General features: G+C 57.6%; 1 protein-coding gene, 1 long non-coding RNA gene and 1 pseudogene across 3 annotated transcripts; all 3 read right to left on the minus strand.

Annotated features, from left to right (window-relative positions):
• Positions 1-2,709: 2,709 nt before the first annotated feature.
• Positions 2,710-3,464, minus strand: LOC111165151 (uncharacterized). Its single transcript, XR_002642245.3, has 2 exons — positions 3,278-3,464; positions 2,710-3,136 (listed from the first exon to the last, which is right to left on the minus strand). It is a non-coding gene; the product is annotated as an uncharacterized LOC111165151 (long non-coding RNA).
• Positions 3,465-10,143: 6,679 nt separating this feature from the next.
• LY6E (lymphocyte antigen 6 family member E) lies at positions 10,144-12,009 on the minus strand. Its single transcript, XM_022555496.3, has 3 exons — positions 11,609-12,009; positions 11,124-11,243; positions 10,144-11,035 (listed from the first exon to the last, which is right to left on the minus strand). Exons 1-3 carry the CDS (start codon positions 11,658-11,660, stop codon positions 10,815-10,817), a joined length of 393 nt encoding a protein of 130 aa, XP_022411204.1. The 5' UTR covers positions 11,661-12,009; the 3' UTR covers positions 10,144-10,814.
• Positions 11,613-14,763, minus strand: LOC149746901 (uncharacterized; annotated as a pseudogene). The gene is made up of 3 exons (XR_016388269.1): positions 14,072-14,763; positions 13,266-13,341; positions 11,613-11,719 (listed from the first exon to the last, which is right to left on the minus strand). The product of XR_016388269.1 is annotated as an uncharacterized LOC149746901 (transcript).
• Between the last annotated feature and the right edge of the window lie 378 nt (positions 14,764-15,141).

Below are 15,141 nucleotides of genomic sequence, written 5' to 3' on the forward strand. Positions count from 1 at the left end.
CAAATGGAGATTTCCCTTATAAATGTAAATGTTTCTTACAAAAGGTCAACTCCTACTTGGTGGTCAGAACCCCTTCCCATGTCTGCTCTTTCTCAGAAAATAACCAGCTGAAAACAATGCATGTGACAGAGAGACGTATCTTAGGGTGGCAAATTCTGTTTCCTTAGAGCCAGAAGGCCGGAGAGCTGGTGCTGCAGTTAAAGTCCAGAGACTGTTTGCTGCAGAATTCCCTCTTGCTTGGAGGAGCTCAGTCTTTTGTTCTATTCAGGCCTTCGGCTGATTAGGTGAGACCCACCCAGATTATGGAGAGCAGTCGGCCTCACTCAAATGTCACCAATTTGAATGGCAATCTCATGCAAAAGCATCCTCACAGAAACATCCAGAATGGTGTTTGACCACATATCGGAGTCCTGTGGCCCAGCCGAGTTAACACATACGATTAACCGTCGCATTCTGGAATTAAAAGATAAAACATCTGAAATTAAGAACTCGTTTGGATGAATTAGGAGCCGAAGACGATATGAACGTAGGTAGAGACAGGACAATATAAAACAGCCCAAGGGAAGCTTAGAGAGAATAAAAACAATAGAAAAAAATTAATCGGAGCATAACGGCCTGTGAGACTCAGTCAAATGGTCTAACTTTACATGAGATTGGAGTACCACAGGGAAGAAAGAGGGAATAAATAAATACTTGAAGAGATAACATTGTTCAAAATCCATGAAAGATAATTCACAGATCCATGGATCACAGAAAACTCTAAGCAGGATAAACGCAAAGAATGTCATCCCAGCTAGTGATACTGCAATCAAAATGCTGAAAACCAAAAAACACAATACTCTTAGCGGCCGGGGGAAAGAGACGCAGTATCTACAGAGCACCGACGATTAAGAGCTAAAGCTGACTTTTCACAAAAAAGCCAGAAGAAAATGAAATTGTATCTTGAAAGTGATGAATGACAAAGTCTGGCAACCCTGAATTCTATGCCGACCAAAAATATTATTCAGAGATATAGAAAACAAAAGAGTTTGATTTATACACAAGTTGCGATAATTCATTGCCAGCAGACTCAAACCACAAGAAATAAAAAAGGAAACTCTTCAAGGTAAAGTGAAATGATTACAAATGGGAACATGGAACTCTAGGAAGAAGGGCAGAGAAGCAGGAGTGATAAGTCCGTGTAACTGAGCAGGACCCTCTGGGGTCTTCCTGGGACAGACCCTCCCCCCATATCCTCTGCTGTAGCTCCTCTCTGAAGTACCCAGATAACAGTATCTGATGCACATTTCCTGAGATGTTTTATGGATGCTAAAATCACCACCAAATGGAAGAAATAAACTACTTGATGATCATGAGCCCCAGACCTACAAGCACCTCACGATTGATCATGTTAACCACCCTCTTACCTCACCGTCAACCAATCAGAGAATTGTGCCTGAGCTGATCACAGACCCTGAGGCATACCTGGAGGCACAATGTGAGGTCTTGGGGAGAGTGTGCTAGCACTAGCCTGGGGTTCTGTTTTTATGGGGTCGAGGGTGGGGACCTAGGGTTTGGTGGGCTCACTCTTTATTAGTGACTTTAAAACAGAAGAGTGGGGATTTAAAGCATGGGTAGAGGAGAAACTAGAGCCCAGGATGGTGAGTTATAGAAACCAACTAAGAGCTCTAAAACAAAGGAGCCTGGGGGTGGGCGTGTCTGGCTCCTACCTAGTCCTGTAGCTGGCAATGTGTTTAATCTAGAGAGTCATTTGGGAGTGGATGCCTGGCAAGCAAAGCTGAGGTCAGGCCTTTGCATTAGAAAAAGAGAAACCGGGACTTCCCTGGTGGTGCAGTGGTTAAGAATCCGCCTGCCGATGCAGGGGACACGGGTTCGAGCCCTGGGCGGGGAAGATCCCACATGCCACGGAGCAGCTAAGCCCGTGCACCACAACTACTGAGCCTGTGCTCTGGAGCCCACGAGCCACAACTACTGAGCCCATGTGCCACAACTACTGAAGCCCACGTGCCTAGAGCCCGTGATCTGCCACAAGAGAAGCCATGGCGATGAGAAGCCCGCGCACCTCAACGAAGAGTAGCCCCCGCTCGCCGCAACTAGAGAAAGCCCGCGCGCAGCAATGAAGACCCAACACGGCCAAAAATAAATAAATAAAATAAAATAAATTTATAAAAAAAATGAAACCAAGTGTCAGGGCTGCACTACATTAACCCAACTATGTTAGTTCTATGTTAAGTAAATGTTAAGTAAATGGACTTAACATTCCAAAGTAAAAGCAAAATTTTTTAGACTGGATACAAAATAACACTAAACTGGTTACAACTCTGACTTTAAAAATCAGGACACAGAATAGCTGAAAAGAAAAAGGGTGAGAAAAACATCCTGCCGACAGTAATCCAAAGAAATCTCGTTCACCCTATTGATGCCATATAAAGTGTACTTTAAGGCAAGAAATATTACTAAAAGGTATTTCATAGTGATAAAAAGTCAACATAACACAAAGATATGTCAATCCTACCTCTAAACAACTAGTAACAGCTTCAAAATGTTTAAGCAACATGTGGCAGAAGTGAAAGTTGCGACAGTGACGCAAATACTTCACCATAAATCCTTTAAGTAATTGATAGCGTTGCAGGAAGGGGGACCCCTCCCAGGGCCCGAGAGCGGGCTCTTGTCTAACGCTCAGAAATGAACTGTCCGAGCAGACACACGTGCTGACAGAGCAAGAGACTTTATTGGGAAGGGGCGCCCAGGCGGAGAGCAGGAGGGTAAGGGACCCCAGGAGGACTGCTCTGCCACGTGGCTCGCAGTCTCGGGTTTTATGGTGATGGGGTTAACTTTCTGGGTTGTCTCTGGCCAATTATCCTACTTGTGCCCACATTTGGTCTGACTCAGGGCCCTTCCTGGTGGTGCATGCATCTCTGAGTTAAGATGGATTCCAGTCGGAGGGTTTCTGGGAGGTTGGCAGGACGTTTTACAGGCTGGCGTCTCCTCCCTCCTTTCGGCCCCTCCCATATTCTCCTGGTGAGTTTTCTGCGGCAGCGTCCTGTTCCTTATTGGGGCCTCCTTTTGTGTGACAGCTCATGCAGGTAGTTATTATCATACCTGGCCAAGGCGGGCAGTTTTGGTCAATGGTTCCCTAACAATAGAACAAGCAGACAAGCATGTCACTTAGCATGCGTAAATTTGCACAAGATTGCAAAAAATTAACATAATGGACATATATGGAACATCATACCAAACAAGTGAATCCGTATTTAAGTGCATGTAGAACACTTACCAAATATGTCATATGCTCAATTGTGCAGTTAATCTAGGAAAACAAAATATATGACAGTTGGAGAGGAAGAAATCCAAACAAGAATGGCTAGTATTACAAGTACTGAAAATACCAAGAGCTGTGCAGGATGTGGACAGCTGGAGAGCTTACACTTTACCGGCCTCAGTATAAACTGGCACAGTCTGCTAAGGCTCCTGTGGATGGAAAATGTCGCTGCCATATCAGCAGCCAAAGGATGTCGCAGCCATCAACCACCACCACCCCCCCACCCCCGGAAGGTGAGCCCTGAAGGAACACAGGATGGAGACGAGGGGGATGCCCTCTGCCGAGCGATGGGTATTTCTTATCTGCGAGGCTAATTTTATTGTAATCAGAGTATAATGAGCAAAAGGTTACTTTTGGACTCTGGAGATTCCAGCCTCTTCTCATCTTTCTTTGTCTGTCTCCAGGGCACTTGTCACCCCAAAATGCGTGGTTTCCTGTCAGTCCAGAGGTTCCTGCCTTTCTCTGTCTGTCCAAGGGCCACCGTTGTTTACAAGCTGTACGGTTTCCTGCCATCTGGCCCGTGCCCCGCCTCCTCTGCGCGTATCTAGCTACCTGCCTGCTGTAACACCATGGCCCACTACTCGCTTTGTACATGTAGATCTGGACTGTGTAAACTGTCAATAATACACCATCTGGCGTATAACCCTTTGTCTCAGAAACATGTAACCTTGCTTTGACCTTTAGCGGGTGGAAGAGTCCTCAGGGTTTTCTGAAAGACTGTCTCCCGGCTTATAATCCTCAGGTTGGCGCCACTGAAATTCTCTTTCCTTAGAATGACTATTGATTAAGTTTTCGTGGACAGGAGGATCCTGATGGGTGGAGGCAGGGCTGGGGGCTTGTGGCGTGGGTCATCCCTGTCCTTCCCTGGCCTGTCTACCCTCCTGGGGACCACAGCGTCCCTCCCACAGGGACCACAGCTCTCACCAGGCCCCGGGGGGAGGAGGGCTGGGGCCTGAGGACGAGCAGACCACTGAGGAAACCGAGTCACAAATCTGAGACACCGCTGGAGGGAGAGCGAGGCCACCTTCCCAGGGGAGCTCGGGCGCCAGCAAGTGAGGGAACTGGGAGGTCTGTTCCCCAGCAGGGGGCTCGGCAAGGAGAGCCTCGGGGTGCCCAACGCTGTGGTCCTGTCAGGACTGGCCCGGAGCCGGGAGCTCCTCCATCCCCTTCTCTGACAGGCGCTCTTGGTGATCCTGGGGGAAGGGACGCAAATTACAGGGACCTGCAGGAAAGGCCGGGGTCACTGGGAGCCCGGGGTTGCGGGGTCTGACCCTCACCGGCTCCAGACCCCAGGCTATGAGGGTGTCAGGCCCAGTGCAGCAGAAGCTGTGGGGAACGGGAACGGGGTGGCAGGTGAACCGGTGTCTGTGACACCCTCAGGATGGCAAGACTCTGCTCACTCCTCCGGGCAGAACCGGCCAAGAGCTGCCTCCCTGTCCCCAGCCCCACCCCAGGCATTAATGTGAGGAGGGAGCCAGACGCCCCTGGGTTCAGTAGGGTGAGAGCCACTGGAACCCAACCTCTGAGCCCCTCTCCTGCCCACCCCCAGCCCAGGCCTGGGGTGCTATCAGTGTCCCAAGTCCTGACCCTGGGACCTAGTGTGTGTGTGTGTGTGTGTGTGTGTGTGACAGAGGGGTGGACGGGGCATCTTGTGAAAGCTGGGTCTGGGGGGCAGAGCTCAGGGACATCTTCTGGCTAATCCCAGACTCAGGTGAGCCGGGAGCAGGTGCCTGATCCTCTGGCTGCCTGTGTCTCCATAGGCTTCCCCAGTTCCCTGGGGGGGTCCTCAGGCTGGGGGAGCTGTCAGCAGGGGAGCTGTCAGCAGAGGAGCTGAGGGTTGGGGGAGGGGCAAAGGGCGTGGTCCTGGGGGAGGGACGGGGGCTGGGGACCCTCAGCCTGGCGTCCCCTCTAGCCCTCAGGAGGAGGCCAGCTATTAGAAGAGGTGGACTTTCCTTCAATATTACAATGAAGCCCGGCGGGCTGTTCCAGGACAGTCTTCCTCGGCAAAAGCGGGATGGACGGACTGACAAGGCTGGGAAGCTCAGTGTGACCTGTAGGAAGACGACCTCCGCAAGGGGTGGGGCTGGGAGGCGTGGCGGGAGGCTCCGCCCAGCCTGGGCCCACCCCCTCGGGCCCGCGGAGAGCCTCGCCCTGCTCTGCCCCGGAGGCTAAACGGAAGGGCTGAGGGCTGAGGGCAGACGCCCCCTCGAGCGGCCTCGGCGCTCCCGTCGGCCTTGTGCCGCTCGCGGCCGCCAGGGGACGGCGCCTCGTAACTCAGAGTCTCCAAGTCCCAGCAGCTTGGGCACCTAGAGCACCCCTCCTCCTGCACTTTCCACTCTGACCTTAAATGCTTGCCTTCCCAGGACTTCATCGTGTCACTCAGATTTCTCCAGGGAGCCGTCCTCCCAGAATGCACCCTCTGCTGAGGTTATTAACCTTCCATTCAAGGGGTCCCAGAAAGCACCCATGGGTGGGGCTCAGAGAGGGGAGGTCCAGCTGTGCTGTGGCTCCGTCACCAGCCCTGGGGATGGTCTGGTGCCCGCACCTCCCACCCCACCGCCAACGGCACCGGACCGAGGGGAGCCCGGCAGGCGACCAGAGGAACTCTGAAAGCTCGGGCAGGGCAAACCCAGGCCGGGCCATGAGGTCGCCTTTGCGAGGGGCCCCCGCCAGCAGGTTGGGTCCTGGGTCACAGGAGGGCAGGAGCGGGGCAATGAAGGTGGTGCTAAGGACTGGGGAGGAGGGGGCCCCGTGCCTGGGCCATGGGCACCACAGGAGTGTTGTGGGAGAGGGCAGACCCTGGGCAGGACCCCCCTCGTCCCGGAGGCCAGCTGGGTCAGGCGGCAGACCGAGCAGCCTGGGAGGGGCAGGCGAGGGGGCAGGGGCCGGACCGGACGGAGCTGAATTTGCCTACAGAGAAACGGCAGGCATCACTCCGGCCCCTGGGCACTGAGACTAGAAAGCCCAGACTCCCGGCCAAAGTGTGCCCGGGCCAGACAGTGCTGCGCCTGGCACCTCCGTGCAGCCCGGGCAGATGCCAGGGGAAGCGAGAGTCCGGGCAGAGCCCGAGGAAAGCTTTCCTTTCCCTCCCCTCTGCCGCTTCATTCCCCTTCTTGCCCTCTCCTGAGGGTTTCCCCCCCTCCCTCCCTCCCTCCCTCCCTCCCTCCCCTCCCTCCCTCCCTCCCCTCCCTCCCTCCCTCTCCCCTCCCCTCCCTCCCTCCCCTCCCTCCCCTCCCTCAGGCTGTAGGAAATGGAAACTCAGAGCCCTGGGCTCCTCCCCCGCTCAGCCCCACCCAGCCTCCCTCTGCTCTTGCACAACCTGTGCCTTCCAGCCTCCCACCACCCCAGGGAGGGAAGCGCAGCCGCCCCTAGGAGGCCCAGCTGTCTCTGAACCCAGCCCTCAAGGGACTTCGCCCTGCAACCCGGGGCAGAGGAAATGCTGGGCACGCCCAGGGTCCTAGACGCAGGAGGACAAGTGGCTTCAACCCTCTGAGCCCTGGTTTTCACTTCTGAAACCTGGAGGTAACCACATCCATCTCTCATTGTAGTTGTGGGAAGAGTATAACAGATCAATATCACCTGCAAAGTAGTCAGTACACAGAGATGGAAGCTGAGGTTAGCATTAGCGGGAACAGAGCATTTGTTACATACCTGTCCTGCCACTGCCCCCCGCTCCCCGCCCCCTGGCTCCCAGTGTCCCCAGAGTCAAATCCAAACTCCCGACTGTGATGGTCAAGTCCACCTGTGCATCTTCCTCTGGCCTGGCCCCGCTGAAACGACAGGACGCGTTTTGGGACTCAGTAGAGCACAGGTTCTTCAGTGCAGAAAGAATTCAGCGAGAGGCAGTGACAGGTAAGGAAAAGGTTTATCAGTATAGGGCGCTTGTGAGAGATGCAAGCGGGCAAGCAAGGGAGCACCGTGATGAAAGCTGGGTGGGCTACATTTTTATAATGTAGAAGAAGTGAGGGGAAGACCACTTCTTCCTCGTTCTTGAGTAGATGTCGAACTTCCATCATCAGCCCCCCTCCACGTCAGGCAGGGAGCTTGTCCCTACACGGTCAAGCCAGGGCTGTCATGGTGCTCCGGAAATGGGCAAAAAGGTGGTAACACACACTAAACCGCGGTAGATCATCTCAGGTTTCAGTAGAACGTCACCTTTCCCTATATTTTTGTCTTTAGCGTGCGCAGAGGAGCACGTTCTAGGAATCATTACCTTACTGACCTCACTGGGCAGGATGTGGGTCTCGCTCCACCATCGTTTTGGGGCATGTCTTGTGCTTCTGTTGCATGCTTTTGTTGCTAAGCAAGCCTGCTTTCTTGCGTGATCATTAACTTACAGGGGTCTGTCTCCCATACTCTTTTCTTTACTTATGATCCCTTAGTGGGAGTAACTCTTTAATCGCCTACTTTGCCCCTTCGCTCTCTCCCTGTCACCACCACTGCCCCACCCTGCTGGTCTCGGTCCTTTTAGCAAAGTTGCTTGTGATTTGTTTTGAGTGAACACAGTGGATGCACTCTATGTGGGGACTGCCAACAACAAACAAAGCAGACAAAATGCACAACGTGAAAGCAGGTGTTACCTGAAAACTGGGCTCGCCTCTCGGTAGGCGTGGAGCCAGAAGCCACAACCATTTGCCAAAGAGCAGAAGGAAGCATGTATTACGGGCAGCAAGCAAGGAGAACACCAGGGATCCTACCCAAAGCAGAGTCTCCCCAACAGCGACACTGGGGAAGTTTTAAGCTAAGGGTACGTGCACATTCATGAAGCGGTATATCCCTCGAGGAGGAACTAGTACTCCACTGCATCACTGCACTGTTGTTGGACTGCTTTTCCTCTGTTCCTGTATTCTTTTGTTCCCCTAAGATCACTGGTCACAGAGACCTGTTCGAGGGCAAGCACTGCAGCCAGGCTTAGATCACAAAATGGCTTAGGCCAAAATGGCTTCTCTTATGTCAAGAAAGCCATTCCTGGTTCTTTCTCTGGGGACCCCCTAACCTATCTGCTTACACAGTTTCAGTTTTTTGCGGGGACTTTACTGAGGACTCTAGCCTGGGAGACAGCCTCTCAGTAGCTCCAGAGAGGTAGGGGAGCCAGTATATATATGAATTTTTTGATTGGGAAATACAGGTGGTCAAGCATACATCTTGGTAAAAGATTACTACATATCACAAAAGACAGACATCTCAAGTTAATGATTTTAGTGCTTTTCTATGTATGGGAAGATGCAAGAATCCGGGGTCATTGAAATTCTCCCTTAGATCCACATCTTAACAGAGCCTGCTTCCTCCTGTTCTTCCCTATCATGAATTCGCCTCAGGGCACACTGCTGGTGGGCGACTGCAGTGGGTTGCAATTTAATCCTCCTGGAACTGGAACGGTGGGCAGCATTTTTGCCTTTTGGGTTTTTTTGGCTTCACCACACAGCAGACTAGGGATTGAACCCATGCCCCCTGCAGTGGAAGCGCAGGTTCCTAACCACTGGACCGCCAGGGAAGTCCCTGCAACATTCTGTTTAGAGGACCCTGAACTTCAGAGGTAACCAGCATTCCTGGGGGACATGCTGATTTCATCCCCTTGAATTCTTTTTCTTGCTTTGGTTTTTCATGCTGGTCTGATCCACTCAAGTGCACCTCACCATTTCTACCACCCCGTGAGTCTCAACCAGATGCTGTGATGTGCTTCTGGACCCTTCCACGAGATGTTGGCTGGGCCTGGGTCTCCTTCCCCTTGTCGTCCTGATTTCCTGGGGCAGACCGCTCCTCCCGTCCCTCCCTTGAGCTCTATCACCGCATTGGCGCTCAACCCCAAGTGCTGGCTGGCATCCCCCCTGGTGGCGATGACGCCGAGGATGCTGCATTCATGTGTGTCACAGGGCCCATTCTGTGCAGAGCTGCTCACCTGCTCCTGTGACCCGGGCCCGGGATATGGGCCACAACCTGAGCCCTCACAGGGACCACTGTCCCGCCCTGCTGCACAGCGATGCTTGGACCCTGGACCCAGGCACGTCAGAGCTTCCGGCCAGCCTGGACCCAGCCCTGCTGTGTTCCCTCCCACCGCCCAGGAGACACGACAGCGTCCTGAAGGATAACCGTATCACGCTATGCAAGGCGCCCAGCTGCAGCCCTTGGCTCATTGCTCCTCGGCCGCCAGCCCAATCAAAGAATCCCCTTGGCGTAGGACTCAGACACTCCCCCAGTGCAGTCGCTGGGAACCCCTGGCTTAGCCACAGACCACAGTTGGGCTTGCCGGGGGAGTAGGCGTGTAGCAGCGAGGGCTGCCGGCTCGGGTAGCAGCGCCCCTGCCCTCCAGCCAGGGTCCAGGCCTTCTCCAGGGGAGTCCCCCCCAACTCCTCCCATAGGCCCTTGGGATGGACATCTCACTCACCCACTTACTGAGCGCCTGCCCCCCTTCCCCACCATGCTTTGCGTCCTCCTCAGCCTGACTGGCCCAGGCACCCCGTACCCAAGTCCCGGAACCCCGGTTGGGGGTGTCCCCTCCCCTCCCGCCCAGCCCCGTCCCTCCCTCTGTAGGGTCCTGCCTTCCACCCAGAAGCAGGCTGACCTCTGCTAGTTTCTCTGTCTAGTCCAGTCCTGTCCGGAGGATAAACTTCCCAACCCTGCCCGGCCGAGGGCAGCTAGCTGTGGTCTCCGGCGACCCCCTTCCTCACTGCCTCCCAGTGGGCCTCAGGGTGGGGCCCGATCGCAGGGGACCCTCAGACCCTCTACACCTGCGGCTCTGCATCTCTGCTGCCCCCTCCCCCTCAGTAGGACCCTGATGGAAGGGACAGTCTCAGGCTGTGGGCCACACCTAGAGCAGGAAAGGGTGGGAACATCTGTGTTTATTTGAGGCACCAAAGCAGCAGGAGGGCTCCAGTGTGGCGGTGGAGGGAGGGGGCCCGAGAGCAGCTGGATTTCGGGCTGGGAGCAGATTCCTGGGTCAGCAGCCTAGACCTGGTGACAGCGGAAGGCCTGTCTTCCTAAAGGCTGCCCTCGAAGTGAGTGAAATGAGGTGTGCAGAGATGCCAGGGGAAAGGGGTTCTGTGCTGGCGCTCGGGGCTGGGCTCCTGAGGCATTACTCCCATCCTTCCCCCACACAGGCCGAGACCTGGCCACACGCTCACCCGTGCCCGGCAGGGTACATGGACCAGCGCCTGTCCACACAGCACATCTTCCGCACCTGCGGGCCGACAGGGGCAGGCCTGGGATCAGGTGCCCCTCCCAGCATGTCCCTGGGACGTGGTTCTGACTCTGGGGCCCTCAGGCTCCGTTCCCAGGTTCCCCCTGGAAGGCCGACCGGGAAGTAAGGGTAGCCGGCAGGTGTGTGGGTGCAGAGGGCAGGCCTGCCTGTGGGGACCCAGGGCCTAGAGGGTGGGCTCTGCAGGGTGAGGAGTCTAGGGGAGGAGGCTTCGAGATCCTCTTGGGTCTGGGAGGAGCTGGGCTTTCCTTCCTTCCTGAGCTTTGGGAGTCTGGGCCGGGCACAGGGTCCCGGGGGTCAGGGGCCAAATCGCAGCAGAGCCGACAGCAGGCTGAGCAGGAGCCCGAGGCCCAGCACAGCGGCGCTGGCCCGCAGCCCGCCGTCGGCCGCACTGATGTTGCACAGGAAGCTCTGGCAGCAGTGGGTGCCCACGGATGCCACACCGAGATTGACGCTCCGGATGGGGCAGATCGGGGAGCAGCCCTTGTTCAGGGTGTAGCCAAAGTCCACCACGTTCCCTGCACAGGAACACGAGGTTGTGAGTGGAGGGGCAGAGAGGCCAGGGCGGGGGTGGGGGAAGCCTAGCTGCGCTGCGTCTGCGCTCACCGATGCCAGCGGATGCAGAGATGGTCACACAGTAGTTGTCTGTATCGGAGCAGACGGTGGGCTTCAGGCAGTACCAGTTGCTGTTCTCATTCACGCAAGAGAAGCACACCAGGGAGCGGACTGCAGAAGGAGGGATGCCTGTCTCATGCCCAGGAGTCTTCCTGTGTCCCCTCCCAGCCCGGACCCAGAGGCATGAGGACATCCCATCTTGTGCAGGCACTGACTGAGCGACTATGGCAGCCTGGGCCCGGGCTGGAGATCCAGGAGACAATGACAACAGACCCTGGCTCTGGAGGAGCCCCAGTGATGCCCCAGGTGTCCAGGCAGGGCTGAGGCCGCCAGTGGGGGCGGGGGTAGGAGGGACCACTTCGCCGTGGGAGGAGCCCGTTAGGTGGCACAGAGTAGGTGACGTGGGCACCGCTCAGGAGAGAGTCGAGGAAGAGGACACAGCCCGCTCAGAGGCCTGGGGCCCCGGGGCACCTCACCTTGCTCCACACCCAGGAGGGCAGCCAGCAGTACCGGCAGGAAGACCTTCATTCTGGAGGGGACTGGCGTCCCGGCTGGGGTCTCACGAAGCCAAAGAAGTCAGCCCTGCGCTAAAGAGACAGCTCGCTGGAGGGCGGGACTCACCCCCCTCGCGCAGGGCCCTGGGGCAGGGGCAGCGGCTTGCTCTTCCCAATGGGGTCAGGGACACTGGCCCTGGGGGCAGCCTGGTGTCCCCACTTCGTAGATGGGGGAGCTGCCAGCTTCCAGCAGCAGGGCCAGAGCACAGAGGGTCTTTCTGCTCCACTGCCAACCTGCCCCTCACTCGGTGCAGACTCCCAGCGGAGGCCCTTCCCCAAGTCTGTAGCACTTGCTGCTTGGGGGGAGGGAACTCATTAAGGTTCTCAGAATCACCCAGAAAGGGAGGTCAAGGGAGTGGCCCCTGCCCACGGTCCGGGGGGTGTGGATGAGATGGGCTGGGACCTGGGATCCTCTATCAGAGTGCTTGCACCTGGACCAACGTCCCCTAGAGCAACAAGATACAAAGAAACTATAAGTGACGAAAAATAACTGCGCCCACGCACCGCGGGGCAACAGGGTACAAGAAGCCACAAACTACGTTTTTGAGGTGCTGGGAGCAAAAGCATGGTACTGCACATCATTCCTGCCCGGTACCCCCAAGGAGGGGACAGGCCACCTAAGCTATGCCTCCTGCCTGACCCACAGACCCGCCCCCGTTGTCACCCCATTTAAGGACTCAAGTAGCTCCTCTCGGGAGCTGTTGGTTTTGCTTCCTTGTGCTGCAGCTCGAGCCCCAGTAAAGCCTTGCCTGGAATTCTCGTCTGGCCTCTTAGCAATTTCTCGAGTCCAAGGGCCCTAGGGGGGGGATGGCGACCAGTAATATTATATGACCTGCGTCCAGAACTTTCCAGGGGCCAGCTCTGTGCCTCACATGGGGACCTAGAGCTGGGCTGGGGGCATGAGGCATATCTAGCTGAGTATCCACCTGGGCAGCTTCTGTGCTGGGGGAGGGGCTCTCCCATTCTGTGTTATTTAACGCTGAAGACGATGACCCCATACGTATCTGCTACTCCCGCCCCCCTTCATGGCTGGGGGAGGCTCAGGGAGACCCAGCAGTGTGCCACCAGTCACCCCAGCGGTAACAGGCACAGGCTCTGGCAGGCAGGTGGCTGTGAGTCCCTGGGGGCTGTCCTGCACCAGGACCCTCCCTTGGGCATAGGTCCTTGGCAGTGGATGGAGAAAGCACTTTGAATGCGACCAGCTGGGGTCCTAGTTCTCTGTTTTGCAGGAGGCGCAGTGTGGGAGGAGCAGCCTGGTACCTTCTGCTGGGGACAGCCGTGGGCGGGCGGGGGAAGGGCTAGTCCCCAGGCACCGGGAGGAAGGAGAAAGCCAGGGAGAGAACAGATTTTGGGAGGGGCTGGCAGAGACCCTGAGAATGGGCTTCAGGTCTGGGCAGGGGCTGATGTCTTGGGGTTGGCAGCAGGAGCTGCAGACGTCCAAGGACAGCGCCAAGCCCACCTGGGGCCTCTTCCGGGATCCCGGCAGTTAGGGAGGAAGGAGCCTCGGTTTCCTCCTCCACAAAGTGAAGTTCCGGTGGGAGGAGCCCTGAGCTGTCCTGAAGGAAGCTCTGGGGCTCACCTCCGCGGTCACAGTCAGCATCTCCACCCTGTTGCCAGGCACCCCAACAACTGCGCCCTGCTGGGCTGAGTCGGCACTGGATATTAATGTGTCCACATTAGTAGGGCCAGGCGGAAGGGAACCCGTGGGTTTGCGGGCAGGGCCATTCGGGACCCAGACTGTGCACTCTTCCCCCAGGCTCACAGGGCTGATCTCCGGGAGAGCCTGGCATTCAGTGACGCTGGGCCAGCAAGAGAGGCAGGAGCACGTCCTGGACCCCAGGGATGGAAGGGGCCTGGTGGCCCAGCGCAGGGGGCTGGGCTCCTAGGCACCTCATATGCTTGCGTAATCCATGCCAAACAAGGTGCTTTCACCTCTTCCCAAGGCAGGCTCCCGTCCCCATGGTGACCCACCAGGGCATTTAATTCTCTCCTTCCTGCCAGCGCGCCAAGATCCCAGCCCCTGCAAGTCAGGAAGGCTGGCCCTTCCCCAGTCCCCATGTGAGGGGTCCTGGAATGGGCCCTAGAGTTGGGCGATGGGGCCCCGGCGCCTGCGCAGCCCTTGGCTACCCAGCCCGGGAGGGCGCCCGGCTGCAGTCTCCGCCCGCTCCCGCCCTCGTCCTTTGGAAATACTGGAGAGGGCCGGGAGGCTGGGGGGCTGGGAGTGGAGGCGAGGCGCCCAGGGGCCGGGGCCGCTCGCAACCCCGACCCCCAGCCTCCCGCAGGCCTCTCCCGCCTCCCTGGCTCCCCACTCGCCCGCTCCCCCTCCTCGCTGGGCAGGGCCCCGTCCCCGCGCCCCCCGCCCGCCCGGCCCGGGCCCTCACTCACCGCCGGCGGACGCAGGTCCCCGGCCCGGCCGCGCAGTCAAGTCTGCCCCCGAGCTCGAGCCCGTGGCAGCCAGCTCTCCCGGGCGGCCAGGCAGCGCGCGAGCGCAGTGGGCGTGCGGGAGGCGGGACTTGGCGCCCAGGCCCCGCCCACCAGCCCCTCACCCCTGCGCAGGGCCCGTCGCAGCCGGTCCGTCTGGTCCGCTTGGGCGGGGATGTATTGCGACAGCCCGGCCTGGCTGGGCAGGGGTGGGGGAGGCCCCCAGGTGGCCGGACACTTTTGAGGTGGAGCTCGGGGGAGGGGATGCGTCCGAGGAGGCCGAGGGGGCAGTACTCGGAAGCCCTTCTGCAGAGTGGGATGGGGTCTGCGAAGAGGCCTTCAGCACGCCACGCCCGAGCCAGGTGACAGGACGAGGGTGAGAGTGTGGAGGAGAGGGCTTCCGGGGCAGTGATTGCGGGCCACAGTGCCGCCCAGCAGGAGATCCGGGCCGCACCAGCGTCGTGACCCTCAGCCCAGGAGAACTCAAGAGCCCCCTGGGTGCTCCCCTGCAGACGGGGCTGGGTGCGGGGCGCGTCCTCACAAAGCCAGCCTGATATGACCCTCTCAGCGCGGAACCTAGCGGCCCCTGTTAGAGTGAAGCGGGCCGTCTTTAGTCTGACGCCAGTGCGTTTCCTGTGTTCTGTCTCCAGGTGCCATTAATTGCCTTTCAGCCAACGTTCACAGAGCACCCGCTGTGTGCGGCCCTGCGTCCCCCACTCCGGGCTTGTGAGCTAGGCTCAGGGGCCAGGCTCTGCAGCACCCCAGGCCTTGCTCCTGCTTCTCCCTGGCAGGGATGGAAGAGCCTCGCAGCCTGCGGGAGCTGGGGGTGCCAAGGCCTGCCCGTGGGCGGGGGCTGCCAGGCAGAGGCCCTTCCTGTACGTGTCACCGTCTGCTGGTTCCCTTCTCTTCGTGCAGAGTCCTCTCAGCGCCTGATGGGTCCCTGTAGATTCGCACTTCTTACTTTCACAGCACATTTCCTGTTGGAGCTGTTTTTTGCACCTGACCTTTTCTTGCAGCCTTTCTGGGTGGCATCT

Source organism: Delphinapterus leucas, chromosome 17, assembly GCF_059928025.1.
Source record: "Delphinapterus leucas isolate spDelLeu-1000000601 "Yukka" chromosome 17, BTC_Dleu_Yukka2, whole genome shotgun sequence".
Taxonomy (NCBI): domain Eukaryota; kingdom Metazoa; phylum Chordata; class Mammalia; order Artiodactyla; family Monodontidae; genus Delphinapterus; species Delphinapterus leucas.

What these genes read in the sequence shown, in the direction of transcription:
- LY6E (XM_022555496.3), bottom strand. Translation starts at nt 11,660, where the DNA reads ATGAAGGTCTTCCTGCCGGTACTGCTGGCTGCCCTCCTGGGTGTGGAG. An exon ending in CCTCCTGGGTGTGGAGCAAG is followed by an intron (nt 11,244 to 11,608) that starts GTGAGGTGCCCC and finishes CTCCTTCTGCAG; the next exon opens with TCCGCTCCCTGGTGTGCTTC. An exon ending in CTCTGCATCCGCTGGCATCG is followed by an intron (nt 11,036 to 11,123) that starts GTGAGCGCAGAC and finishes GTTCCTGTGCAG; the next exon opens with GGAACGTGGTGGACTTTGGC.